The 26,922-nt window shown below is 42.3% G+C and overlaps 1 protein-coding gene across 2 annotated transcripts in view; it reads left to right on the top strand.

The window, feature by feature from the left end:
* Positions 1-2,620: 2,620 nt before the first annotated feature.
* Positions 2,621-26,922, top strand: part of LOC138982033 (major surface trophozoite antigen 11-like) — a 37,217-nt gene continuing 12,915 nt past the window's right edge. For both annotated transcript variants that reach the window (XM_070355246.1, XM_070355248.1), the window contains exons 1-12: positions 2,621-2,784; positions 4,293-4,445; positions 5,959-6,100; positions 7,788-7,879; positions 8,600-8,867; positions 10,762-10,799; positions 13,026-13,140; positions 13,964-14,052; positions 18,112-18,175; positions 19,697-19,785; positions 21,298-21,412; positions 26,530-26,618. In XM_070355246.1, the coding sequence (XP_070211347.1) occupies positions 2,745-2,784; positions 4,293-4,445; positions 5,959-6,100; positions 7,788-7,879; positions 8,600-8,867; positions 10,762-10,799; positions 13,026-13,140; positions 13,964-14,052; positions 18,112-18,175; positions 19,697-19,785; positions 21,298-21,412; positions 26,530-26,618 (1,294 nt within the window). In that variant the 5' untranslated portion in view covers positions 2,621-2,744. The remainder of the gene's footprint in view (positions 2,785-4,292; positions 4,446-5,958; positions 6,101-7,787; positions 7,880-8,599; positions 8,868-10,761; positions 10,800-13,025; positions 13,141-13,963; positions 14,053-18,111; positions 18,176-19,696; positions 19,786-21,297; positions 21,413-26,529; positions 26,619-26,922) is intronic.

Here is a 26,922-nt window from a genome sequence, read left to right as displayed (position 1 = left end):
TACGGTCAGTGAGTGATCAGCTGTCTCAATCAGTATCAGCGTGGTCTGATTGCTGGGCGCCATAATTATGTACAAGTTTCATAACTGTCTGGTAGATTATTCGCTGCTCGCGACAAAATAAAATTCTCAGAACACTGATGTCCATACCAATCTTGATATTAAAGCCCCAGTCTCAGTGCCTCAAATGGTTTACAGGCCCACAGACCCCGGAGCACATCCTGCAGACCTGCCCGCTCCACCAGGAAGCCAGAACAGATCACTGGCCCCAAGGTACCACACTGCAGGAGCAACTCTGGGCGGGCACCAAAGACTCCCTGATCCTGACCACCAGCTTTATTCAAGCTACAAAACTTGAAGTCTGACCTGAGGCCAAAAATCCTGGAACGCCGAAGAAGAAGAAGAAGGTTTACAGAACGATTTAAATCTTCTCACCAAAAAAGCAGTTCTAACCTTATGGAACACACTTGCGATAACATTTATAATAGCATTAAATGTCAGTTCGTTGGAATGGCTATTCAGCTTGCGTATACCAAACACCAGATTTCGTGGTTTATTTTACCCCTGAGCCATTGTGAACCCGTGTTATCCACTTTCCTTATTTTTTCTCACAATTTCGTTGTCAGTTTGTGATTTCAATGCGACTTGCTGTATCTGCAAAAGCACGTTAACGTTATTGTGTACCTCTGACCAAACGACTGCGAGTCACATGAACCTATCGGCGGAGGTTGACTTCAAAGAAGCAGGAGCTATGCAGAAAATTCGTCTGCTTTGGAAACACGACATTGCGTGATTTGCTTCCGGGCTCCCTTTTTTCAAACTTACAAAACTTCGAATTTTACTGATCTTGTCTTAATGAAAAAAGAATTCTTTTATGATTTAAGAATGTTTGTGTAACAAGCTGTCAATTTATCAGTTTAGATCATTTTTAAAACTTAGTTCAAGCGCCAAAACGAGGCGTCCGATTTGTCTCCTTGTAAATCCGTTCTGACTGCACAAAATAAATTCGTTGAAAAATGCTCGCTCTTTACGGAGGGCACTTAGGATGTTCTCAAACGGTGAGTGTTTAAATGAAAGGGTGTTTGTACTGTGTGTAAAAGCCTGACAGTGTCTGTGACCAGAAACTGATGGTTTACGTGAAGTTGAGTGTGCCTTTAAGGACGCAATCATTTCACAAAATAATGCGATTAGATCGGAGTAAACCGAAAACGTATTGCGTATGAATGTATGAATCTTTTTGTTTAAATGTATTGCATAATGCAAACAAACAAGTAGACATATTGACTGACAGACGGGCAGACAAATTAACAGACAAACCCTTACACTGCCATACACGCATATAACAAACGAAACTTCAATTACCAAATCAACCGAAACATAGGTCTTATATAATATTATAATCATAAACACCAAAATACAAGATCCACAACAATAACAAACCTGCACGCACACACACACACACAAGGCATATACAAAACAAACTGCAAATTAGCGTTTCTATACGGTAATCTGTTCAGTTGTCACAGACTTTAGAACTGTGAAACAGTTTGCCGAAAATTAAGCCTGACATTGCGCTGAATGACTGTTTGCAACGCGAACTAGCTTCATTGACGGCTCCACTCATTTGGTACCACACACACGTTGTGCTCACTTTGCGATGTTTGCTCCAAAATGCCTGGACACACTGACAGAGGAATTACTCGCCGAGCTCGCCTTGATCTTCCCTGTTGACGCTCAGGCTCTAATGGTGTTGCGTCCCGCACTCAATAAGCAGTGATCCAGGAAGTATGTCAATATCCAGTGCAGGAAATGAATTGTGGACGTCATCCCTCATAATGAGGGTTATGCATTTGTTTGCGCACATGTGAAACTAGACAGGTTGAAATCAAGGCAGAACGTGTGACTTAATTACAAGTCACAAGGTTTTGTTTTCGCTCCCTCCGCTGTAATTGTCCCCTTGTCTGTCTGTTTGCGTTTATCTGGTTTTGTTTGACTCATACAATCTGTCTGTTGGGGGCCCGGTAGCTCAGTTGGTAGATGTAGTAGTGTTTGTTGTAGTCACAGCTGTATGTCACAGTCAGAGACAAGGTGACCGAGCCGAGGGCCTCGATTGTTTGTTGTTGTTGTTGCTATTGTTGTTGTTGTTGTTGGTGGTGTTTGCTGGTGTTGACTCGAAGTCAAGTTGTTTTTGTTTGTTCGTTTTTTTCCAACATGTTTTGACATTGATTTTATGTGATTTTATGTGATGTAATATCTATGTATTCGAGCCAAAAAATAAATGTTCGTTCTACATTTAGAGAATAAAGTTGCATGATTCAATTGAAATGAATTCAGTGAATTGAATTGAATAAAGTTGAATAATGCAGCCATTACTGAGCGAACAGAATGCAAGTCAGCGGTCGGTAACTCATTACGCTGGTTAATTAAGTAATAAATACACTGCATTGTGTTGGAGATCGGGAAAGATTATTCTGTGAGTGTGACACCTGCGGCGATCATACGTGACAAAGAAGCAATGCAAGCAGACTCGTTTCCGGCTGGGGTACCGGGTGTCGACTTGAAAAGCGAAACTACAATGCAAGGGAAATAACTCTCGTAAATCAAAGTCACATGATACAGAAAATGGCGCAGTCCGGTGATACGCGTATCGACTGCTGCAGTTTGACAACTGGATAACTGTTAGCTGCTTGACTGAAATCGTTCAGTTTGTGTTTGAGCTTTGTGTTGAGAATGTTCTTTGTGAAACCATGAAGGTTTTGGTAGTTTCTGCAGGAGTGTTGCTGACAGGTAAGTGCCAAACAAGGATTTATACGGTTGAAGAGCCGTTGACATAATTTCTCAATCTTAATTCTTATCTTGTGACAACGACGTGACGATGACATGTTCACTAAGCTACTCATGTCTTCGTCTGCGTTTCACTTGTAATCGTTCGTAATATGTGGCATGATAATAATTTTCTCTGTAATGTAGCATGGGGCAAGTATTGAAGTAACTACACAAAACACACGATGAAGAACAGAACTATTTGGAATTCTTTTAAGTTTTATCTAAATAAATTGATATCAGTTATCACTCATCATCATTAGATTTAAAAGGAACATCTACAAACACACATCACACACACATACATGCATGCATGCGGGCACACGCACACACTTACACACACACACACACACACACGCACACACACGCACACACAAACACACACACACACACACACACACACGCACACACACATATATATATATATATATACGTGATTCGAATACACGTGAGCAGTTGGTAATGATTCAACAACATGTTTTATAACATATTAGTTCAGACTGCAACAATTACTACTACTAGCTTTACCATTGATGAACTAGCCAAAGAATTGACACACTTTTTCTTATCTCATTGCAATGTTACTTCATTTTGTCATGATAAAGATGATTCATAATGCTCAACTTAATAACAGTCATACCAATTGTAATCTAGTGCTAGTAGACTGATTTACAGAAGAAAACTGTGCCAAGGTAATATTATACGTTATTTGCGTTTTTGACCAAAATATGACATTTTACACAGATCGAGACAGTCATTGTTCTCCGAGACCGCGCTAGCGGTCGAGGTGAACAATGACTGTCGAGATCTGTGTAAAATGTCATATTTTGGTCAAAAACGCAAATAACATTTATGTATCGATCGAATTCCTTTCAGGTACTATGACTTTGTTGTTGTTTTGACGATTGAACGAGCACACACACACATGTATGCAATCAAACACATAAGCTTCATATTTGGGCGTTTCAGGTTGACCGAAACTTCAAAGGAACTACAAAACACACGTCATGTACTGACTTTGTTGTTGTTTTGACATTGAACAGCACACACACATGCAATCAAACACATGACGTGTGTTTTGTAGTTCCTTTAACGCCCAATTATAAAGTTTTGTAGGCCTCTGACGTCACATGACTCAAAGAAGGGAAATCCAATCTCCAATCAATACATAATAATATATTATTACTAACAAGACACAATTTCTAGTTTTGCATACATCAGAATCAGAGTGACTGAGGTATTTCCCCCCATCTTTGAAGAGGTAGAAAAAGAGAATATGGCTTTAAACAAATAATTTACATGGGTGGTCATTCATGTTTTTAAAGATAAAGAATGTCTGTGGGCATGGGAATGTCAAATCATGTTATTATTTCTTGTGTCTATGTATTATTTATTTACTAATCTATTATATTTCCTGAGTGTTGAGTCTGTTCTGTAGTGCATAATTGTTAATTTAATTCTGTTTTAAACAGCGGTGTTGTTAAGTGTGGTGACCAGCCAACCCAGCCCTTTCTCGCCGGTTGAGAGCTGGACAGTAGTCGCATGGACAGTTGTTGCCCCTGACTGCACTGGAAGACATTTCAGAAACTGTGACGAATGTCCCAAAGGAAATTTTGCAAATGAAAGTAAGATTTTATAATTATACCATGGATTATTAGATTTATAACAATTAACGAAATAATAGTGATTTATACATAATACAGAGAACTCTACTCTCACTGTACATATGATGATCAATCACAGTTCACTCACACGCACACACGTACGTACGCACGTACGTATGTACGTACGTACGTACATACGTACACACACACACATATTCACATAATTAAATATTCACATATATAATATATTCACACACACACACACACACACACACACACACACACACACACACACACACACACACACACACACACACACACACACACACACACACACTCTCTCTCTCTCTCTCAGTCTCACTCACTCTCTCTCTCACAGTCACAGTCACACACACATGTATACCCTGGTAGTGGTAACTTAATACTCACTTATAATCACACATATATATGTGAATGCAGACAGACACACACTTTTATTTCAGCATGCATGCATACATAGCCTGTATAAATACACTTGATGCTACATGTTTATCCAAATACCAACCAATGGCCATAATCTATTTGTACTGTAAAATGCTGATGATGATATGATTATGAAACCTCATAAAACTTGAAGCGACGGATGCAGTATGACAGTCACACATGATTGTATGTTTATCGTGATGTAAAGTGTACTGTGTCCGTCTGTCTTTGTTAAACCTGAACAGCAATTCTTGCATTATTTAGATTTATATGTTCAGAGTGATTCATTGTGTGTGATGATTAGATTATATATGTGGGGCAGGGTATTAACGTTTAACAAAAAGACCTGAGGCCAACAGAAACAGCATGAATATTAATTGTCTGGATAGCTTGCCGTAAGCAGTTGTGAGTCTTGACTTCACACACATATATATATATATATATATAATATGCAGATATGGCAGTAAATAGAATTAACTGAGAACCATACATTTGGAGTACATGTAGATGCATACATTTTGGTGCCTATGTTATAGCTAATTAATTTCTTGCAGTTGGTTTGATTGTTTTAAACTGCATGTGAGATGAAAGAGTTATAAATGTGTCACAGTCACAGTTAGGGGCTTAAATTAGACTCCTGTCCTGAATCATGCCAGTACTGTTGTGCACTATTTTTGTTTCAGTTTGTCAAACATGAGTATGTGTTATGGTCCTTTTCATTAAACCAGAGTGTATGTTTTGAAAAAATAATAAGATTAAGACTCTAAGAGCTACTCAGAGCAGGTTTATTTTCAGTTCTGTTCTGCTGTATGACCAGAGCTCGTCGGGCTATAGGCAGTGTATCAGACCAAAGAAAGAAAGCTTTTTACAACATTGTGTCAACACCGTACATTAAAGCCTCCATTTTAAGACTTTTGTTTTCCAAGATCTTCTCATCATAGCGTCTCTATGGTTGCTTCTATTTTAAGAGTAAGACTACCTCATTCATAACTTCTTTTTTTGTTGATTTGTGGAGGTCTTCAAGTAGAGGTTTCATAAATCAAGTGCAGTGTGGTTAATTGTTTTCCTCCAGGTCTGGTGGACTGTGGTTGCTGCGACGGCCCGGTGGGTGTGTGTAGGTCGACAGACAAATGCACGGCGTGCGCTGCGGGCCAGCACCAGTCAGCGGAGGGGAAGACAGGCTGTGTGGACTGTGTGAAAGGCACCTCTACCAAGTGAGTGCACCTCCATGTCTCTACTTCACACATGCTTTAACTCATTGCGGCCTGTGCCCGACAGTTTGTCGGGCGCCTCTTTGCAGCTTTCTCCACCTGCGCCCGACAAACTGTCGGGCGGTGACACGCATCATCTCTGACCTTGTTTCTGATCTAAAAATGAAAGACAGGTCACGGAGCAAGGGAGGTAAATCTGTTCCCACTTCCTTCTTTTTACATAGAGGGTCGTGGTGTGTGTGTGTGTGTGTCTGTGTCTGTGTGTGTGTGTGTGTGTGTAGAGCGATTCAGACTAAACTACTGGGCCGATCTTTATGAAATTTGACATGAGAGTTCCTGGGTATGATATCCCCGGACGTTTTTTTCTTTTTTTCGATAAATACCTTTGATGACGTCATATCCGGCTTTTTGTAAACGTTGAGGCGGCACTGTCACACCCTCATTTTTCCATTAAATTGATTGAAATTTTGGCAAAGCAATCTTCGACGAAGGCCGGGGTTTGGTATTGCATTTCAGCTTGGTGGCTTAAAAACTAATGAGTGAGTTTGGTCATTAAAAATCGGAAACTTGTAATTAAAATTATTTTTTTTATTAAACGATCCAAAAACAATTTCATCTTATTCTGCGTCATTTTCTGATTCCAAAAACATATACATATGTTATATTTGGATTAAAAACAAGCTCTGAAAATTAAAAATATAAAAATTATGATCAAAATTAAATTTCCGAAATCGATTTAAAAACTATTTCATCTTATTCCTTGTCGGTTCCTGATTCCAAAAACATATAGATATGATATGTTTGGATTAAAAACACGCTCAGAAAGTTAAAACGAAGAGAGGTACAGTAAAGCGTGCTATGAAGCACAGCGCAACCGCTACAGCGCCAAACAGGCTCGTCACTTTCACTGCCTTTTGCACTAGCGGCGGACTACGTTCAGTTTCATTCTGTGAGTTCCACAGCTTGACTAAATGTAGTAATTTCGCCTTACGCGACTTGTTTGTTTGGCACTTGCTGGCGAACGAAAATCGACCGATTGAGTTTGTTTTTTAGCATTTCTCCTGCGAAATATGAGCACCAATGCTTGTACTCATTGAGGCAGGTTCTTGACGAAGATTTCCTCAACAGTGACAGTGATTTTGATCTCGAATGCGACGTTTCTTCGTCTCAATCGAGTGAAAAAAGTGGTGATTCGAATGCACAAGACCCGAGAGCAGGCTTCGATTCAGTTACAGAGTTAGAAGCGTTTTAGTGAAGTACCATTCAGATTTGCGCTACAGTGCCAAAACCCTCCAGGCAGGAGAGGCTGCTGAGCCTGCACTGCAGTCAGGGCTCATAGGGTTAAAGCAAACAAGGCACTATAAACAATAACGATATGTACCCTGACATTATTTCTTTCTTTCCACGTCATTGCTTTTGTCATTGCTTGGACCATCTTCGAAATATCCCATTCTCAAACACCTTTGAAGAAAAGTGGCAATAGCATCATTATTTTTGTTTGTTTGTCCAAAGCACTTTAAGGGCTGAATTGTGAAAAACTGAGAAAGGAAACATTTAACTTGCATGAAATATCTGCTGAAGAGACAGTAAACAACAATAACCAACCGATAGGTGAACTTCTTGTCCTGAATTTAAACGCTTCAGTTATTTAACCTTTCTTGTTTTTTAAATCATATTTTGTATGCTCCAGCGGGGATGAGGGTCAGACGAACTGTACGTCATGTGCAGCAGGAAGATATGCTGACGCTGAGGGCCTGCCTACGTGTAAAGAATGCCCGCAAGGTAAGACGACTCACTCGCTCCATGGAGACAGGAGAGAGTGTTAAATCTAGTCATCAGACAAGCACACTGTCTGTCACTTCTTCTGTCTGAGGTTTCCCATCTCAAAGTTGGCATCAACATTTTTTATATTAAAAAAAAGCTTTCTGTTTTTCTGAAGAGTTGTTTTTCAATCAACATTTTTATTATTCCGGGTAACCACTGAATATCTTAAACAGATTGGTAGTGTGGGGTTGGGAGATAGAAATACCTTTCCAAATTGCATGCCACATAGCTTTTCACATGGGGTTGTTAGACTTAGGCAAGTGATCATTGTCACAAATTGTCTCAGATAAAATTCTGTCACCTCTGCTGCAAAAGAATTTCTGGAACATATTATGTGTCTGTGACTTTGTCACATGAGCAGCAGAAAACTTCTCTTAAAGTCACCGCAAAGTTGTGCATGTATAGGTATTGTAGGTCATAAATGTGAAGAGTCACATCCACAACAGTAAAAATAATACTTTAATGAAAAGCACTTCCAAATTTTCTCATCATTTGATAATGAGATTAACACACTTACTGGAGATTGTGATGCTTTGTGTGTGATTGCACTGTAAATAATGTTTTGTTATTGTTTTGTTTTTCCCCCCATGATTGTACATGTACAGCGCTTTGAGCAGGGTTTAACCCTGGATATACGCGCTTTATAAATATGATGCATTATTATTATTTCCATTGCAGGCTTTGTGACGGACAAGCCGCGGTCCCCTGAATGCCAGCCCTGTGGACTGGGGAAACACCAGAACCAGACTGGGCAAACCGAGTGCGAGGACTGTGACGTGGGCACGTACCAGAACGCCACGGGCCAGCCCACCTGTCTCCCCTGCGACAGAGGTTTCTTTAGCGACACCCCGGCCACCACTGTTTGCCAGAGGTGTCAGCCCGGCTCCTTTGCCAACCAGACGGGATCTGAGAACTGCACGCTGTGTGACCCAGGCTTTTATAACAAGTAGGTGGCCTAGTTGGACTTGTAGGGGGCCGGATAGGTCTGGTGATAGAGCACTGGACTTGTAGGGGGCCGGGTAGGTCTGGTGGTAGAGCACTGGACTTGTGATCCTAGGGTCACGGGTTCGAATCCAGGCCGGGACGGACACGGGTCACCTTTGTGTGCAGACTCAGAGACGGTATCCAAGTCCCACCCGGGTACCCCCGTGTCACCACAGTGGCATGTAAAAGACCTCTGTCATGCAGTGCAGGTGGCTGATTATACCTAAACACGCATACACCTGTGTATCTCATCTAAATTTGGGGGACATGTCCCCAATGGTTTCACCGGGAGTGCGTAAAACAGCAATATCATCAGTTGTACTTGTAGCATGGTTAATGTCTTTGATGATGCAGGGGTACTTTCCACATCTAAGAGTAGACTCCTTATTTAGCACTTCTCCCTGCTGTGTCAGGTTTTCTGTTCAACAAACTAGCACCTGCATTGTGATCACCATTTCAAGAGATTAAATTTGTATCCAATACACTTGGTGTTTTTTAAAAAAAGTTCGAGATGAAGAATATGAATGTGAGGGTTGATGCTACAGCAGACTTCCACTAACTCGCGGTCTTTGGGGTCCAAAGATTTTTGATCGCAATATATCCGATTCGCGATGCAGTTTGGGGTCCAATTAAAGGGAAGAAACCGCGTTCTCTTCTGAGTCAGAGAAAAACGCGGTTATTTCCCTTGTTGGTCACAAAAAAGCCTGTGAGCGTCACGTTGGCGTGTGTGCGTTTGCCGTGTGAGTGCATGTGTGTGCGTGTATGTGTGCGCGTGTGCGCATGCGCATGCACGCCTGGCATGTGGTTGTGCTACAATGTTCATGTGTATGTGTTACTGCGTTTCTCGCAAGTGTGACGCTTCTGTTGGCAACTTAGTTCTCAAAAGATTAACTGCGATGACACGTTTTCTTTTATCAGCAGATGACGATTTCTTTTCTTTTTTCTCCGACTCATACGTCGTCACAAACTTACTAGTTAATCAGACACAGACGTACACTGTACGCGTATAGCGACTCACTGCTGCACACACACACACACTAACTGACAATGAACAGAATGCTGAAGCACTTCATGGCGCCTGTAGAAAATCCAGGGCATCCAGCTGAAATCGCGATTAACGGGACTCGAGTGTTAAATTGCATGCCTGACTAGATTGCAGAAGACTGAAGCGCAGTTTAAGCACTTGATTGGCGCCTGTGGCCACCCGGACCGTCTAGCAGAGATCGCAATTAGCTGGACTCGAGTGTTCAACTGCACGCCTGACTGGCCATACTGACTGGTCAGACACTTAACCTCTATAGGCACGTGGCCAATTTGACGATACCGATCGTGGCATGAAAGTTATTGACTGAGTGGGGCACGTGCGCGTGAAAGGTTTGTTTTTCTTTTGTTCGCAGGTCTCGATCAACCCGTAATGTACACAACCTGAAAACACACACACACACGTAGAACACTATTTGGAGAGACTGAGGGAGAGAAAGAGAGAGACTGATAAGATGAAATGACAATTTACTGCATGATGAAAGGCCATCGGACCCAGAGAGAGATAGCGTGGTTATGATAGAACATTTTTTTCATGATCTGTACTATTTTTTGGCCTTTACGTGACTAATTTTGTAAAAAAACCAAAAAAAACTTCTTTTTTTTAAAAGGTCAGTCCTGTTTTTTTCGGGTTCCAAGAGGTCTCCGCGATATAGCCGAATTCGCGATTTAGTGAACCGCGAGTTAGTGGAAGTCTGCTGTATATTGTACATGTACATACATTGTCATTTGTCTGTTGTATAGTAACCCTGACATGGAGATCACACCAGAAGCAGTAACATTGTCATTTGTTTTTTGTTTGTTTTCCATTTCAGCGCATTCAACCAGCCGAGTTGTTCTCCATGTGATAAAGGTATGCATTCTTTTTTCATGTTTTTTGGTCACATGCAACTGGAGAGAATAAAATGCAGAAGAGTTTGATTTTGTGATGCCCAGTTAAATTCATAACTTGCTTTAAATGCAAGGATCTGCTGAACGGAGAAAATGTTAATGATAGAACCAGTGCTTTTCCTGTGACAAGTGATAGCATATAACTATAAAGTGGAACCTGTCTGTAAAGAAGGAACCAACCAAAAGTGGCCCTTATAGACAGGTGCTTGTTGTGGAAAGGTCAATTATGTAGGAAACAACCCCCCACGGGTTAGGGGGAGTCCCACATTCAATTTGGTTGGGACGAGAAAGAATTTACACGATGCTCCCCAGCATGTCGTAAGGGGCGACTAACGGATTCTGTTTCTCCTTTTACCCTTGTTAAGTGTTTCTTGTATAGAATATAGTCAATTTTTGTAAAGATTTTAGTCAAGCAGTATGTAAGAAATGTTAAGTCCTTTGTACTGGAAACTTGCATTCTCCCAGTAAGGTCATATATATTGTACTAGAATGAATACCCGCTTCGCCGGGTAGCCGGCTTCGCCGGGAAGAAGTACTTAGAGCCGTACGCCGGCTTCGCCGGGTCCGAACAATGGACCCGCCAAGCTTAGGTCCCTCCCAGATTCGTGGAATGGGAACAGCACGAAAATGATTCAGTGGCCATAATGCCATTCCTGACCATATCGAGTCCCATCCTTGTCGACGAATGTAACCGTGTTAATCACCTTTGGAGGCGAACTCCACTCAAACAGGACTGAGCAAGTTATGGCTTCTCAAAGGAAGGCCAGTACATAAAATTACACAAAAGCCGCCAGACCACATCACAAACAGAACTGAACAATGCACAGGTGTTGCTCACATAGAGACACACACACACACACACACACATAAAAAAAACCACAGAGAAGCCGTATCTATAGAGAGATAGATGACAGTGTATTTTTCGCGTGGCTATAAATTGATTCGACCTTTGCACTTTTACAGTGAGGATAATTTACGGGTCCAATTTACGTTCTGGACACTGCGTTGACCTTCTAAAAATAGTAACAGTAACAGAACGCCGGGAATATCCGAAGACGCTCCACTCACACAAAAGTGCACCATACGAAGGAAGGGAGGTAAACGCTGAAAACCTGGAGAATATGAGAAGATAAGGAAGAGTTACTTATAATGGTGAAATGAACACAAAAACCAAAATCGATTCAGCGCTGCGCGCTGAGAGCACGTGTTGAAATATCTCATCGATGATATTGTGTCCGGGGTGTAGCTGAATACGGTGTCCAAATTTGAAAAAGATCCACCGAGAACTTTGGCTTTGGTGTGTCGGTATGGGGGCCCGGGTAGCTGAGGTGGAACCAAAATAGCTGAGGTGGAACCAAAATCGGTTCCGCGCTGCGCGCTGAGAGCACGTGTTGAAATATCGACCAGGTTGTGTCGTGTCCCGGGTCTACCTGAATATGCCCACCAAATTTGAAGCAGATCCATCGAGAACTTTGGCCGTGCATGGCGAATACACAAATACACAAACACACAAATACACAAATACACAGATACACAAACACACAGACACACACACAGACACAAGTCGTATATATATATATATATATAGACTACGTTGCAAGCCCCTGGAGCAAATTTTTTGATTAGTGCTTTTGTGAACAAGAAACAATTGACAAGTGGCTCTATCCCATCTCCCCCCTTCCCCCGTCGCGATATAACCTTCGTGGTTGAAAATGACGTTAAACACCAAATAAAGAAAGAAAGAAATGTAGGAAACAAGTTTCTTTGGGGTGGTCGCCAGGGCAGGTTCTACTGAACATGTACGTGCATTGATCAGTTGTTCACAATGTAGGATCCATCTTTCATGGGGAAGGTCATACACTCTCATGAAACCTGAATGCTCAGCATGTGCCCATTGGCGTGGATGGCCCACTGTGGGGATCTTGCCATGTTTGATTGAGTCCTACAGTGGTACCTGCCATGAAAGGACACTCTTGGGGCCAGTTTAAAGTGTCCCTACATTGCAGGTGGCCTGTCATGACAGGTATGTTTTGGTCAAGCTAATTGTCAAAGGGACTCCAGAAGGTGTCCTTTCATGGGAGGTGTCCACTCATCAGAGGTGCCTCTCATCGCAGGTATACCTCTGCACCTCTGAATGTTTATGTCTATCCGCAAAAGAGCACCATGCAGAATGTTTTGTTATTGATAGGAAGCATCTCGAGGGAGCCTGGGTCGACTCGCTGTGACGTGTGTGAGACGGGCCACTATCAGAACGACACCGGCCAGTCCACTTGTCTTTCCTGTGACCTGGGACACTTCTGCAAGTGAGCACATTTTAATTCTTGCAGCCGTCAGTAAGCTAGGCTGACAAGACAGTCCCCCTACCCCTATTCCCCTAATCCCCCTTCCTATCCTGTATCCCCTACATAACTTTTCTTGGCCGAATCCTTTTTATTGCCATATATCTGTCAGTAATCTTTCAAACCCCACACGCATGGCAAAAACTTAATTCTCAGTGTTTGAGTGTGTGTGCATAGAGTGACAGACATGTTTGTATACACATGCCCATGCATGCATTCTGTCTCTCACCTAAGTCTTGTGTGTATGTATGCATGAGGATGAACTCAAGACTCTATTCTACACATTCTCAAATGATGTGCACACTTAGGAACAAACATGCACACACATGCATTCAAACACACACACACACACACACACACACCACACCACACCACACACATATACACACAGAGTAGTGTCTTCTTCTTCAGCGTTCCAGAATGTTCTGGTTACGTGTGAGCTTGTTTGCCCATTTGGGTTCCCACACTATACTCTGAGAGCATAGTCAGCTCACTCCGCTTTCGTTGAGTAGGCATGCTGGGTATTTTCGTGTTTCCATAACCCACCGAACTCTGACATGGATTACAGGATCTTTTCCGTGCGCACTTGGTCATGTACACACGAAGGGGGTTAAGTCACTAGCAGGTCTGCACATAAGTTGACCTGGGAGATCGAAAAAATCTCCACTCTTAACCCACCAGGCGGCAGCGACCGGGATTCGAACTCACGACCTCCCGCGTAGTGTCCACTCTGATCTGTAAGCCACACCCTTGTCCTTGTCCTACAGTCAAAAATGTCTGATTTCAGCACGACTAGCTGTGTAAACTGCACCCTTTGTGAGGCAGGCACCTACGGCAACAACACAGGGCTGCCCCACTGTAAAAAGTGCTGGGAAGGTAAGATCCAATATTGTGTCTGATGGCATGCAGGTGTAGCCGAGTGCACGAACCACAAGAATCACCTTTGGAGGTATTACAGGAGTGAGTTTGGGCTAATTAAATAAACCTATAAAACTGCTACGTAAAGGCAACTTAGGTTCGCAAGAGCATACCAGGTGACAAACAGCAGCCAGACCCTATCACAAACAACTCTCCACATCTGACAAGTGAGCTGTCTACTGACATCCCAGAAACGTTGAGCTGTTACTAATAGCTCTGCTCAAGGCAGGGAGACAACTCCGTCAAAGTAGAGCACGATTGTGAAAGGGAGAATAGTGTGTCAGTCTATCACAAAGGCATAATACGGAGTTGTTCCTGACTGTATTCAGGCTTGATACAGGCCGAGCACAATGATTATCAGCACTGTTAGTCTCCTGTGTTGGCCAACAGCCTTCTGTGATAGGCCAGAGTAAGGGCTGACTGTATTCTTTTTTGGCTGAAGAAGCTCGGTAACACTATATATATATTAGGCGGGGATTTAATGGACCAGCAAATTAGATGGACCAGCAGCAAAAAAGATGGACCAGCAGCAAAAAAGCAACAGCAAATTAGCTGCGATAAATATTTTTGGCAGCAAAAAATATACTTAGCAGCAAATTGGATATTTTAGCAGCAAAAAAGATGGTTAATCAGCAGATTTGCTGTTTGAACAGCTGAGATGATATTTAAACTGCAAATTAGATACTTTACCAGCAAGAAAATACAACTGACAGCAGAATTGATGGTCACAGCAGCAGAATAGATTATCACAGCAGCAGATTACATGAATTCAACAAACGTGAATATATATGAACTGTAATCAGAGTTGTATCTGGGTCTTATTCACCTGAGCTTTGTTCGCCTTCCAGCAATTGTGGGGTGACATGTACTTTATTACGGCACGCTTTATTACTGAGACTGAACTACTGTGGGGCAACTGCATGTAAGTGCAACACAGTTTCAACACAGTTTGTCAAGTATGGATGACACTGAGTTTGAGACCATCCACTCCATCTCCCAAGAGGCATCATCCAGTGAAAATGAAGAATTGCCACCAGGAAAAAGGCGTAGGGGAATGGCCAGGGAATGGCAGAAACAACGGACTTTTGATGATGAAAAGGCTGCCGATGATTTTGTGTCTTTCTTTCTTTCTTTATTTGGTGTTTAACGTCGTTTTCAACCGTTCAAGGTTATATCGCGACGGGGAAAGGGGGGGATGGGATAGAGCCACTTGTTAATTGTTTCTTGTTCACAAAAGCACTAATCAAAAAATTGCTCCAGGGGCTTGCAACGTAGTACAATATATGACCTTACTGGGAGAATGCAAGTTTCCAGTACAAAGGACTTAATATTTCTTACATACTGCTTGACTAAAATCTTTACAAACATTGATTATTCTATACAAGAAACACTTAACAAGGGTAAAAGGAGAAACAGAATCCGTTAGTCGCCTCTTACGGCATGCTGGGGAGCATCGGGTAAATTCTTCCCCCTAACCCGCGGGGGGTATTTTGTGTCTAAGGTGAGCACTTTATAGTTGAATGGTAATGAAGATCAGTGGGAATTAGGGTGGGGATTGCTGTAGGGAATAAGGTGATGGCGAATGATGATGATGATGGCAGTAAGAGGAGTGATGATGATGGTAATGATGATGATGATGATTGCTGTAGGGAATAAGGTGATGGCGAATGATGATGATGATTGTGATAAAAGTGATGTTGGTGTCGGCGATGATAATACTGGCAGTGATTTTCCAGAAATGGTGATGGAGGTGATGCAAGTCGGTAGATGAGGAGAAGGAGTAAGGTGTTTCGTTCCTCGCACAGGCTTTATGTCGTTTCAGGATGAGTGGGCCATAAGCTACACACATAAGACGACTGATGGAAAGAAGGTGTACTTCAAGTGTAAACGAGGAGCCAGCTGTTTGGCGGGGATGTTCCTACTCTACAACACTGAAGACCAAACCGTCTCCTTGTATGAATCCGGCGAACACGACCACGCAACTACACCAAGGCCTACAAGGGGGATTCACCCAGACACAAGGACTGTGATTGATTCTCTGTTCAGAGATGGTGTGAGAAAACCAAGGGCGATTCTGGTAGCACTGCGCAATAGGGACTTTGCAAACTTGCCTTCGAAAGCCCAGCTCAAAAATTACCTTGTCGGTCTGAGAATGAAAGAATGTGGAAAGCATACAATTGTCCTGGGTGAACTTGCAGCATGGGCTGATTCTCGCACAACTGTGCCTGATGATGACGATGTAACTTTTGTTTGTGGTTTTGAGTGTTCGTATGACCAGAAAGAGGCTTTTTTCAGGGTGTGCATGACAACCAAGCGTCTGCTGAAACTTGGTGCTGATGCTGCGAATGTCCAAGCAGACGCAACGTATAAGTTGATATGGCAAGGTTTCCCTGTATTTATCTTGGGGTACAGTGATGCTAACCGCAGGTTTCACCCTCTAGGTCTTGCGGTTACAAAGAATGAAACGAAGGACGATTTCCACTTCTTGTTTTCGTCCATTGCAAAAGTAATCAGCCAGGTGACTCCAGATGATCATGACGGTTTTGTGCCTTCTCACTTGATCGCTGATGCCGCTCCTGCCATCAGGAACGGATATGCCTCTGCCTTTGGGCGTGAACCGGGAAAAAACCATCGCATGCTGGGCTCATGTTGTCATGAACGTAGACAAGCATCTTCTGAGAATCAGAGACCAAAGAACCCGTCAAGCTGTACGTGATGACATCAGTCAGCTGCAGCTTTGTCTAGATGAAGATTCATTTCATCATGCAGTTCTTTTGTTCCTGGCCAAATGGGAAGATTCCGACGATTACGGATTGTTGTCTTTCGTGGAGTACTTCAAGGGGTCATAGATCGACCGCAATGACACCTGGTGCGAAGGCTACGCCCCGGGAATTCCTTCCACAAACAATGGACTGGAGGCAATAAACCTAACCCTTGTTGAAAGAGACATTGTCCTGAACTGGTCCAGGGAGAGAGACAACGCTCAGCCTGATCATATCCCAGTGGCCCAAGAACCAGACAGAACCTTGCCCTGCTGGACGGCTGCCTATCAGTGGGCATCTTCAAACGCAAAGTCCATCAAGAGGAACCAGAAAGTGTTCGTGGCCTCGGAGTCGCTTCAGAACATGGACCTGAAGACAGCTGTCAGGATTCAGCAAGACCAGTTCCAGAGAGCCTCTTGGGAATCGTTTGACCAGTACAAGGAGAGCCGGAACTCGGTTTGGAGTCTGACCGTGGAGGACAACAGAATTGACTGCAATTGCCCTGTCTACATGAAGTCCAACATATGTAAACACTCACTTGGCATGGAAATCCGGCTGTCCATTTCTGAACCACCAGCACAGGCAAAGACCGTCCCCCTGGGAGAGAAGCGAAAGAGGGGACGACCTAGGCTGGCAAAACCAGCTCTCATACGTCAGTAGGTCTGGTGTACTTGCTGCTAGCGCTCTGCATGGGCATTCTCTGCATCCGACTGTCTGGTGTACTTGCTAGGGCGCTCAGCATGGGCATCCTCTCACATTCCTTTTTTTGGTGGTGGTGCAAGGTGGTGTGTGTGTGTGTGTGTTGATTTTTTTCAAATAGAGTGAATGCGATTTCATGTTTTTGTCCATTTTCTGTATGAACTTTTTCTTCAATTTTTATTACGATTTTGCTGATTTGTGTCCGTTTTGCTGTTTTTTCATCCTTTTTGCTGTTCTCATTTTGCTGGATTTTTCATCTTTTTTACTGTTAAAGAAATCTGCTTGGCTGTTCAATTCATCTATTCTGCTGTTGAATTCATCCAATTTGCTGCTTCACATTCGCTGCTCACTCCTTCCTATTTGCTGCTGAAACCATCTATTTTGCTGGTAAAATTTTTTTATGCGTATTAATAATAATAATAATAATAATAAATGAGCATTTATATAGCGCAACATCATAACTTTACAATTATATATTATATACTCCCTCAGTCTTGAGTGTAAAACTGGAGCTGGATGGATTTGTTTGTGTTGATTTGGGTGTTATTGTTTGCAGGATCTTACCAAAACAGCACTGGCCAGATAGACTGCTTTGCGTGTCCCATGGGGTTTGAGTCCAGGTAAGTCTGCATTTTTATTGTTGGAAAAATCCTTTGACAATAGTGATGGGTGAAATAAAACACACAGAAACACAAAGAATGTATGTAGAAGTTTATTGTAATGTTGTGTGTGAGAAAAGATGACAACATGATTTTAACTCTAGTGTTGAAGATGCTTAGAAATGTACTGGAGAAGAGTGATGGGCGCATTGGCCTCCCATGGGGAAAGTCAGGGGTTCAAATCCAGACTGCACCTGGTTGGCTAAGGGTGGAGCCTTTTCTGATTTCAGACCTGCATGCTGGTGCCTTATCCCCCCCACCCCCCCTCGTGTGTACACGCAAGCAATAGACCAAAAGCACATGGAAAAGTTACTTTAAAGGGTTACGCGGCATCTGAGTCTACCTTTGATTTTTTTTTTATTGACACATCTGATTACTAAAAGTTTTACAGTAGTAAAAGCATTCTCTGTACCACAATCAAAAAAGAAATACTCATTCCCTAAAGACTGCTGAACACCATGCATTTTTCATGTAACCACCGTTTTGCCCAAAATTCGCACAAAATTGCTAAAATAAGGGCCTGAAAGCAAAAAAAAACAAACTAAAATGGTAACCCTATTCTTTTTTACATTAAATGAATGTGAATAGTGTCTATATCTTGCCCAGAAAATATTAGAGCACTCGCATATTCCTTATAATACCTATGATTTTTATTCCAAAAAGTAGGGGGTAGGGGTATAAAAGATGCTGCCACTCGAAAAAAAGCACGTTGACCTACAGTTTTCTTGTGTTTATTTTGAAGGTAAGATATCAAATATCCTGCTGCAAGAAAATCAGAGTGCTGTCATATTTTCTTTTGTCATTATGGTTGTTTGAACAACAAGATTCGCTGATTTTTGTAATTATTTCAACACAGGATGTCGTTATCGGTTTGAGTTTACTTTAATTTTTTGTGTCAATTGACATATTTTGTTACTAAAAAGCATATTCTACCTACCACAATACAAAAAAAGTACCCATTCACTAATGACTGCTGAACACCATGCATATCATATAACCACTGTTTTGGTCAAAATGTTCAGAAACTGCCGAAAAGAGGGCCTCATAGCAAAAAAACTAAAACGTTGTCCCTACTTTTTTTTTACACTAAATTAATGTGGATGGTGTCTATATCTTGCCCAGAAAATATTAGAGCACTGTCATATTTTTGGTCAAATGCCGCGTATCCCTTTAATCCAAGTCAGAGTTCGATGGGTTATAACAACACAAAAATACCCAGCATGCTTCCAAAGCATCATCATTATAATCACCCATCCTCATCTCATTAATCATCCAAAATTATAAATTTCCCAAAAGCAGTGTATGGTTGATGAATTGGTGGGGTTAGAACGGTCATACACGTAAAAACAAGGGAGTTTCAGCCCATTAAAGAAGAAGAAGTACCGAAGAAGAGTAAGCTGATGAATAATTGTGAGTGAAAGATTAAAGAAAGATGAATGCATTAGTGTATGGAAGGGATGACCTGAACATTGTTTGTGGCAGAGTGGAAGGCGCTAAGAACTGCAGTGGTTGCAAGGCAGGCAGCTACAAACCTGACGAAGGATTTGACCTCTGCTCTGAGTGTTCACCAGGTGGGTGGATCTGATGTCAGCGCTGTCTTGAACCTACAGTCTTGTAGCTTTTGCTTGGTTTATTTCATAATAGCAGCTAGGCAATAGCTGGTAGATCTGATGTCAGTGGTGTCTTGGACCCTACAGTCTTGTAGCTTTAGCTTGGTTTATTTCATGATAGCAGCTAGGTGGGTGGATCTGATGTCAGTGCTATCTTGGACCCTACAGTCTTGTAGCTTTAGCTTGGTTTATTTCATGATAGCAGCTGAAGGTGGGTGGATCTGATGTCAGTGCTATCTTGGACCCTACAGTCTTGTAGCTTTAGCTTGGTTTATTTCATGATAGCAGCTAGGTGGGTGGATCTGATGTCAGTGCTATCTTGGACCCTACAGTCTTGTAGCTTTAGCTTGGTTTATTTCATGATAGCAGCTGAAGGTGGGTGGATCTGATGTCGGTGCTATCTTGGACCCTACAGTCTTGTTGCTTTAGCTTGGTTTATTTCATGATAGCAGCTAGGTGGGTGGATCTGATGTCAGTGCTATCTTGGACCCTACAGTCTTGTAGCTTTAGCTTGGTTTATTTCATGATAGCAGCTAGGTGGGTGGATCTGATGTCAGTGCTATCTTGGACCCTACAGTCTTGTAGCTTTAGCTTGGTTTATTTCATGATAGCAGCTAGGTGGGTGGATCTGATGTCAGTGCTATCCTGGACCCTACAGTACGTCTTGTTGGTTTAGCTTAATTTATTTCATAATAGCAGCTCGGCAATAGCCCAATTTAGCCCCGTGTAAGGTTGACTGTCCTACTGAGTGAATCTGGAACAGCTAGTCACTCTTCTTTCAGTATGGGATGTCACTTCTTGGGACCAGCGAAGCATTGTTTTGCACTTGTGTCTGGTGAGAGAGAGAGAGAGAGAGACAGAGACAGAGAGAGAGAGAGAGAGAGACAGACAGACAGACAGACAGACACACAGACAGACAGACAGACAGACAGACAGACAGACAGACAGACAGACAGACAGACAGACAGAGGCAGTTTGTGTTTATATGTTTTTGTTTGTATGTGCAAGTATGCTTGCACATTCTTTCTTTTACCTTGTATAGACTACAGCAGGATAAATAAGTCCAGTGTTTGCGTTCAATTGATGCCACTTAGCTTATGCTGAGGTTTCAAGGTAAAAACAACTGGTGTGTGGTATTAAACTGTATGATTACAACTTAGAGGTGTTAAATATATTGCATTAAATCATAAATATATGTCCTGCTCTACAGTGTTTTGCTTTGTTGAGTAAAGGTTGAGCTATTTAGTTTCTGAATACAGTGGAACTACCCTTTTAAGACCTACACATTTCTGATAAATTCAAGTCTTAAAAAGAAAGGAGTCTTAAAATAGGAGTAATTTTACAGAGATTATGACCAGAAAATCGGAATCAACCAGGCTATTAAAAGAGAGGGAGTCTTAAATTGGTGGGTCTTAAAAAGGGGGTTCCACTGTAGCTTCATTCTATTTTGTAATAATTTACAATTGACTTCAGGAAACTACTCCAAGGTGGAGAACGCCACAGAGTGTGAGAAGTGCATGCCGGGGCATTATCAAGATTTCCCCGGCCAGACTGACTGTAGGCTGTGCGATCAGGGCAGGTACTGCCAGTAAGTAGTTTATCTTTGCATACCCCCTGCCAGTAAGTTGTTCATCTTTACATAGCCCCTGCCTGTAAGTTGTTCATCTTTGCATAGCCCCTGCCTGTAAGTTGTTCATCTTTGCATACCCCCTCTGTAAGTTGTTTATCTTTGCATACCCCCTGCCAGTAAGTTGTTCATCTTTACATAGCCCCTGCCTGTAAGTTGTTCATCTTTGCATAGCCCCTGCCTGTAAGTTGTTCATCTTTGCATACCCCCTCTGTAAGTTGTTTATCTTTGCATACCCCCTGCCAGTAAGTTGTTCATCTTTACATAGCCCCTGCCTGTAAGTTGTTCATCTTTGCATACCCCCTCTGTAAGTTGTTTATCTTTGCATACCCCCTGCCAGTAAGTTGTTCATCTTTGCATAGCCCCTGCCTATAAGTTGTTCATCATTGCATACCCCCTGCCTGTAAGTTGTTTATCTTTGCATACCCCCTGCCTGTAAGTTGTTCATCTTTGCATACCCCCTGCCTGTAAGTTGTTCATCTTTGCATACCCCCTGCCTGTAAGTTGTTTATCTGTGCATACCCCCTGCCTGTAAGTTGTTCATCATTGCATACCCCCTGCCTGTAAGTTGTTCATCTTTGCATACCCCCTGCCTGTAAGTTGTTCATCTTTGCATACCCCCTGCCTGTAAGTAGTTTATCTTTGCACTAGAATGAATACCCGCTTCGCCGGGTAGCCGGCTTCGCCGGGAAGAAGTACTTAGAGCCGTACGCCGGCTTCGCCGGGTCCGAACAATGGACCCGCCAAGCTTAGGTCCCTCCCAGATTCGTGGAATGGGAACAGCACGAAAATGATTCATTGGCCATTATGCCATTCCTGACCATATCGAGTCCCATCCTTGTCGACGAATGTAACCGTGTTAATCACCTTTGGAGGCGAACTCCACTCAAACAGGACTGAGCAAGTTATGGCTTCTCAAAGGAAGGCAAGTACATAAAATGACACAAAAGCCGCCAGACCACATCACAAACATAACTGAACAATGCACAGGTGTTGCTCACATAGAGACACACACACACACACACACACACACACACAAAAACACAGAGAAGCCGTATCTATAGAGAGATAGATGACAGTGTATTTTTCGCGTGGCTATAAATTGATTCGACCTTTGCACTTTTACAGTGAGGATAATTTACGGGTCCAATTTACGTTCTGGACACTGCGTTGACCTTCTAAAAATAGTAACAGTAACAGAACGCCGGGAATATCCGAAGACGCTCCACTCACACTATAGTGCACCTTACGAAGGAAGGGAGGTAAACGCTGAAAACCTGGAGAATATGAGAAGATAAGGAAGAGTTACTTATAATGGTGAAATGAACACAAAAACCAAAATCGATTCAGCGCTGCGCGCTGAGAGCACGTGTTGAAATATCTCATCGATGATATTGTGTCCGGGGTGTAGCTGAATACGGTGTCCAAATTTGAAAAAGATCCACCGAGAACTTTGGCTTTGGTGTGTCGGTATGGGGGCCCGGGTAGCTGAGGTGGAACCAAAATAGCTGAGGTGGAACCAAAATCGGTTCAGCGCTGCGCGCTGAGAGCACGTGTTGAAATATCTCATCGATGAGGTTGTGTCCGGGGTCTCTCTGAATAAGCCCACCAAATTTGAAGCAGATCCATCGAGAACTTTGGCCGTGCATGGCGAATACACAAATACACAAATACACAGATACACAGACACACAGACACACAGACACAAGTCGTATATATATATAGATAGATACCCCCTGCCAGTAAGTTGTTCATCTTTGCATAGCCCCTGCCTGTAAGTTGTTCATCTTTGCATAGCCCCTGCCAGTAAGTTGTTCATCTTTGCATACCCCCTCTGTAAGTTGTTTATCTTTGCATACCCCCTGCCAGTAAGTTGTTCATCTTTGCATAGCCCCTGCCTGTAAGTTGTTCATCTTTGCATACCCCCTCTGTAAGTTGTTTATCTTTGCATACCCCCTGCCAGTAAGTTGTTCATCTTTGCATAGCCCCTGCCTATAAGTTGTTCATCATTGCATACCCCCTGCCTGTAAGTTGTTCATCTTTGCATACCCCCTGCCAGTAAGTTGTTCATCTTTGCATAGCCCCTGCCTGTAAGTTGTTCATCTTTGCATAGCCCCTGCCAGTAAGTTGTTCATCTTTGCATACCCCCTGCCAGTAAGTTGTTCATCTTTGCATACCCCCTGCCTGTTATATATGAAGTCTTATATCGCGCGCGTATCTCCAGACTCGGACTCAAGGCGCAGGGATCTATTTATGCCGTGTGAGATGGAATTATTTGCACAATACATCACGCATTCACACCGACCAGCAGATCGCAGCCATTTCGGCGCATATCCTACTTTTCACGGCCTATTATTCCAAGTCACACGGGTATTTTGGTGGAATTTTTTTATCTATGCATATACAATTTTGCCAGGAAAGATCCTTTTGTCAATCGTGGGATCTTTAACGTGCACACCCCAATGTAGTGTACATGAAGGGACCTCGGTTTTTCGTCTCATCCGAAAGACTAGCACTTGAACCCACCACCTAGGTGCTTGTAAGTTGTTCATCTTTGCCTACCCCCTGCCTGTAAGTTGTTCATGTTTTCTTACCCCCTGCCAGTAAGTTAAGTTGTTCAATTCTTTTCATACTCGCTGCCAGTAAGTTGTTTATGTTTACATATCCAGTGCCAGTAAGTTGTTCATCTTTGCATAACACCTGCCAGTTAAGATTATGTTTTTACATTTAGTTTTAGTCAAGTTTTGACTAAACTTTATAACGTAGAGGGGGAATCGAGACGAGGGTCGTGGTGTATGTGTGTGTGTCTGTCTGTCTGTCTGTCTGTCTGTCTGTGCGTGTGTGTGTGTAGAGCAATTCAGACCAAACTACTGGACCGATCTTTATGAAATTTGACATGAGAGTTCCTGGGAATGATATCCCCGGACTTTTTTTTCTTTTTTTCGATAAATACCTTTGATGACGTCATATCCGGCTTTTTGTCAAAGTTGAGGCGGCACTGTCACACCCTCATTTTTCAATCAAATTGATTGAAATTTTGGCCAAGCAATCTTCGACGAAGGCCGGACTTCGGTATTGCATTTCAGCTTGGTGGCTTAAAAATTAATTAATGACTTTGGTCATTAAAAATCTGAAAATTGTAAAAAAAATAATTTGTTTTTAAAACGATCCAAATTTACGTTCATCTTATTCTTCATCATTTTCTGATTCCAAAAACATATAAATATGTTATATTTGGATTAAAAACAAGCTCTGAAAATTAAAAATATAAAAACTATGATTAAAATCAAATTTCCGAAATCGATTTAAGGTAGTTCACTGGACCCGTTAAAATATAATTTGGTTTCTCCCAAAAGTTGGTTATTTTTTAAGTTCGATCTGTCTGCAATGCATTCAGCATAAAAAAAATATAGGGTAGTGGGTTCGTTTCGGAGCTATGAGTCTTGGAAGACAGTGCCCGTTTTGAATTTTGGACCGAAAAATCGAAAAATGGGTATGTTTTGAAAACGGCCAATTACACAAACATCTGCATTGGAATAGTCATTTAAAAAATATCACCCAAAGCAGCAATGGGCAGGTAACGAAGTGCACTGGTAAACGAAAATGTTGCGCATACTCAAACTTTGTGACGTCACGTCTTTTGCCAGAGTTTATTTTAAATTTGTTCCTCATGTTGAGGTATTTTATTGCTGGTAGCCTGGAAATAAATTACGATTTGATGAGATGGGTTGTAAACGCAAGAGCGATCAAAACGGCATTAAAAAAAACAAAAAAAACGACAGGTTGGTAGTGTTTTTAGGGGGGGTTCACTCCCTTGATTAACCCCACCCTTTGCACTATTACTGTCCAGTGTGCCTCAGAAAAATATGTGTCACGATAATGTAAAGGGCTGTTGTCCGATCATTTGTCTCAGATATATGAGCCAACTAAATTATGTTTTTAAAAACCACTGTTACATATGACCTCTGTTGAAAGTCAAAGGTCACCGCAACTTTGAAAGGCCACAAGTCCGATTCAAATGTAATAAAAACGCCAATCAAAAGGTGGAGGTCACTTGTTTGATACAAGTGTAATAATAAAAATTAATAATCAAGGCTTGGTTTATAATTTTGCTTAATAGTGCGTACTGTTATTTGTTACGGTTTGAAGGCTGGGACTTTTTGAGGGTGGAATTAAAGCAATTTTTCGCCTTATAGGGCCCCTTATGCCTCGAAGGACTTCAATTATTGTATTATCTGCTGCCAGCGTACAGTAGAAAGAGGGCTGCATACACAAGACACTTGTTCTTAATACTACTGGCTGTTATTCTAGTTCAAACACCGGTTTTAACATATGGCATTCTGATGCAATCACGCTGTGAGCATCACGGGTTGGGAGACACTCTCTTACCTGCTACCGGAGCTTCAATGTTAGCTTTGGTGATTATTACGATGTCACTGGCAAAGAGAACGGCTTTGTACCGATTTCATTAGATGCCCACGTGTTTTTGACCTCGTGGTTGGGAGGCGTGTCGCATTGTTTTTATTTCTGGCGGTGTCGTCATTTTCTGACGTCATTCACTTACGCTGCCTGAAAAATGTGACGTTTGTTCTATTTACGTCATTCGAATGTTCGACGTGTTCTTCTTCTTCTTCTTCTTCTTCTTCTGCGTTCCCTGTTCGATGTGTTCGAATTCCCAGCCTGCCAGGAAAAAATGGCGACACAACTCAGTGGCTTCCCTTTGTGTATGAAGAGTAATATCCCTGTCTCCATTTGACCTGCCTTAAAAACAATTTCATCTTATTCCTTGTCGGTCCCTGATTCCAAAATCATATAGATATGATATATTTGGATTAAAAACACGCTCAGAAAGTTAAAAAGAATAGAGATAAAGAAAAGCGTGCTATCCTTCTCAGCGCAACTACTACGCCGCTCTTCTTGTCAATTTCACTGCCTTTGCATCGAGCGGTGGACTGACGATGCTACGAGTATACGCTCTTGCTGTAAAAATGCAGTGAGTTCAGTTTCATTCTGTTAGTTCGACAGCTTGACTAAATGTTGTAATTTTGCCTTACGCGACTTGTTTGATTTTGTTCCAGGTCTGATGGCTGTGATATCTGTCATGGATGTGATGCAGGGTCAGAGGCGAAGGGTCAGGGCAACATCAACTGTTCTCTCTGCGACCCAGGTAGGTGGACACTACTGTGGAACCCCCCTTTAAAGACCATACAAAACAGAGAAAACCAGGTCTTAAAAAGGGGGGAGTCTCAAATGGGGGTTCATTTACATACATTATCCACACAAAGTCTGCAAAAACAGGGTCTTAAGGGGGGGAGTCTTAAATAGGGGGTCTTAATAAGGGGGCACCAGTGTACTTGTCAACTGATGAAAATAGATGTACTCGGGGTTGGCTTGCCTCAGTAAAAGCAGGAGTAGTCACTCGTTCACAACCCATTCAAATCCGACAGTTTTTGCATTGCTGTTCTTTTCCC

This window comes from Littorina saxatilis, linkage group LG12 (assembly GCF_037325665.1).
Source record: "Littorina saxatilis isolate snail1 linkage group LG12, US_GU_Lsax_2.0, whole genome shotgun sequence".
Taxonomy (NCBI): Eukaryota; Metazoa; Mollusca; class Gastropoda; order Littorinimorpha; family Littorinidae; genus Littorina; species Littorina saxatilis.
This window is presented reverse-complemented; position numbering and strand designations above follow the sequence as displayed.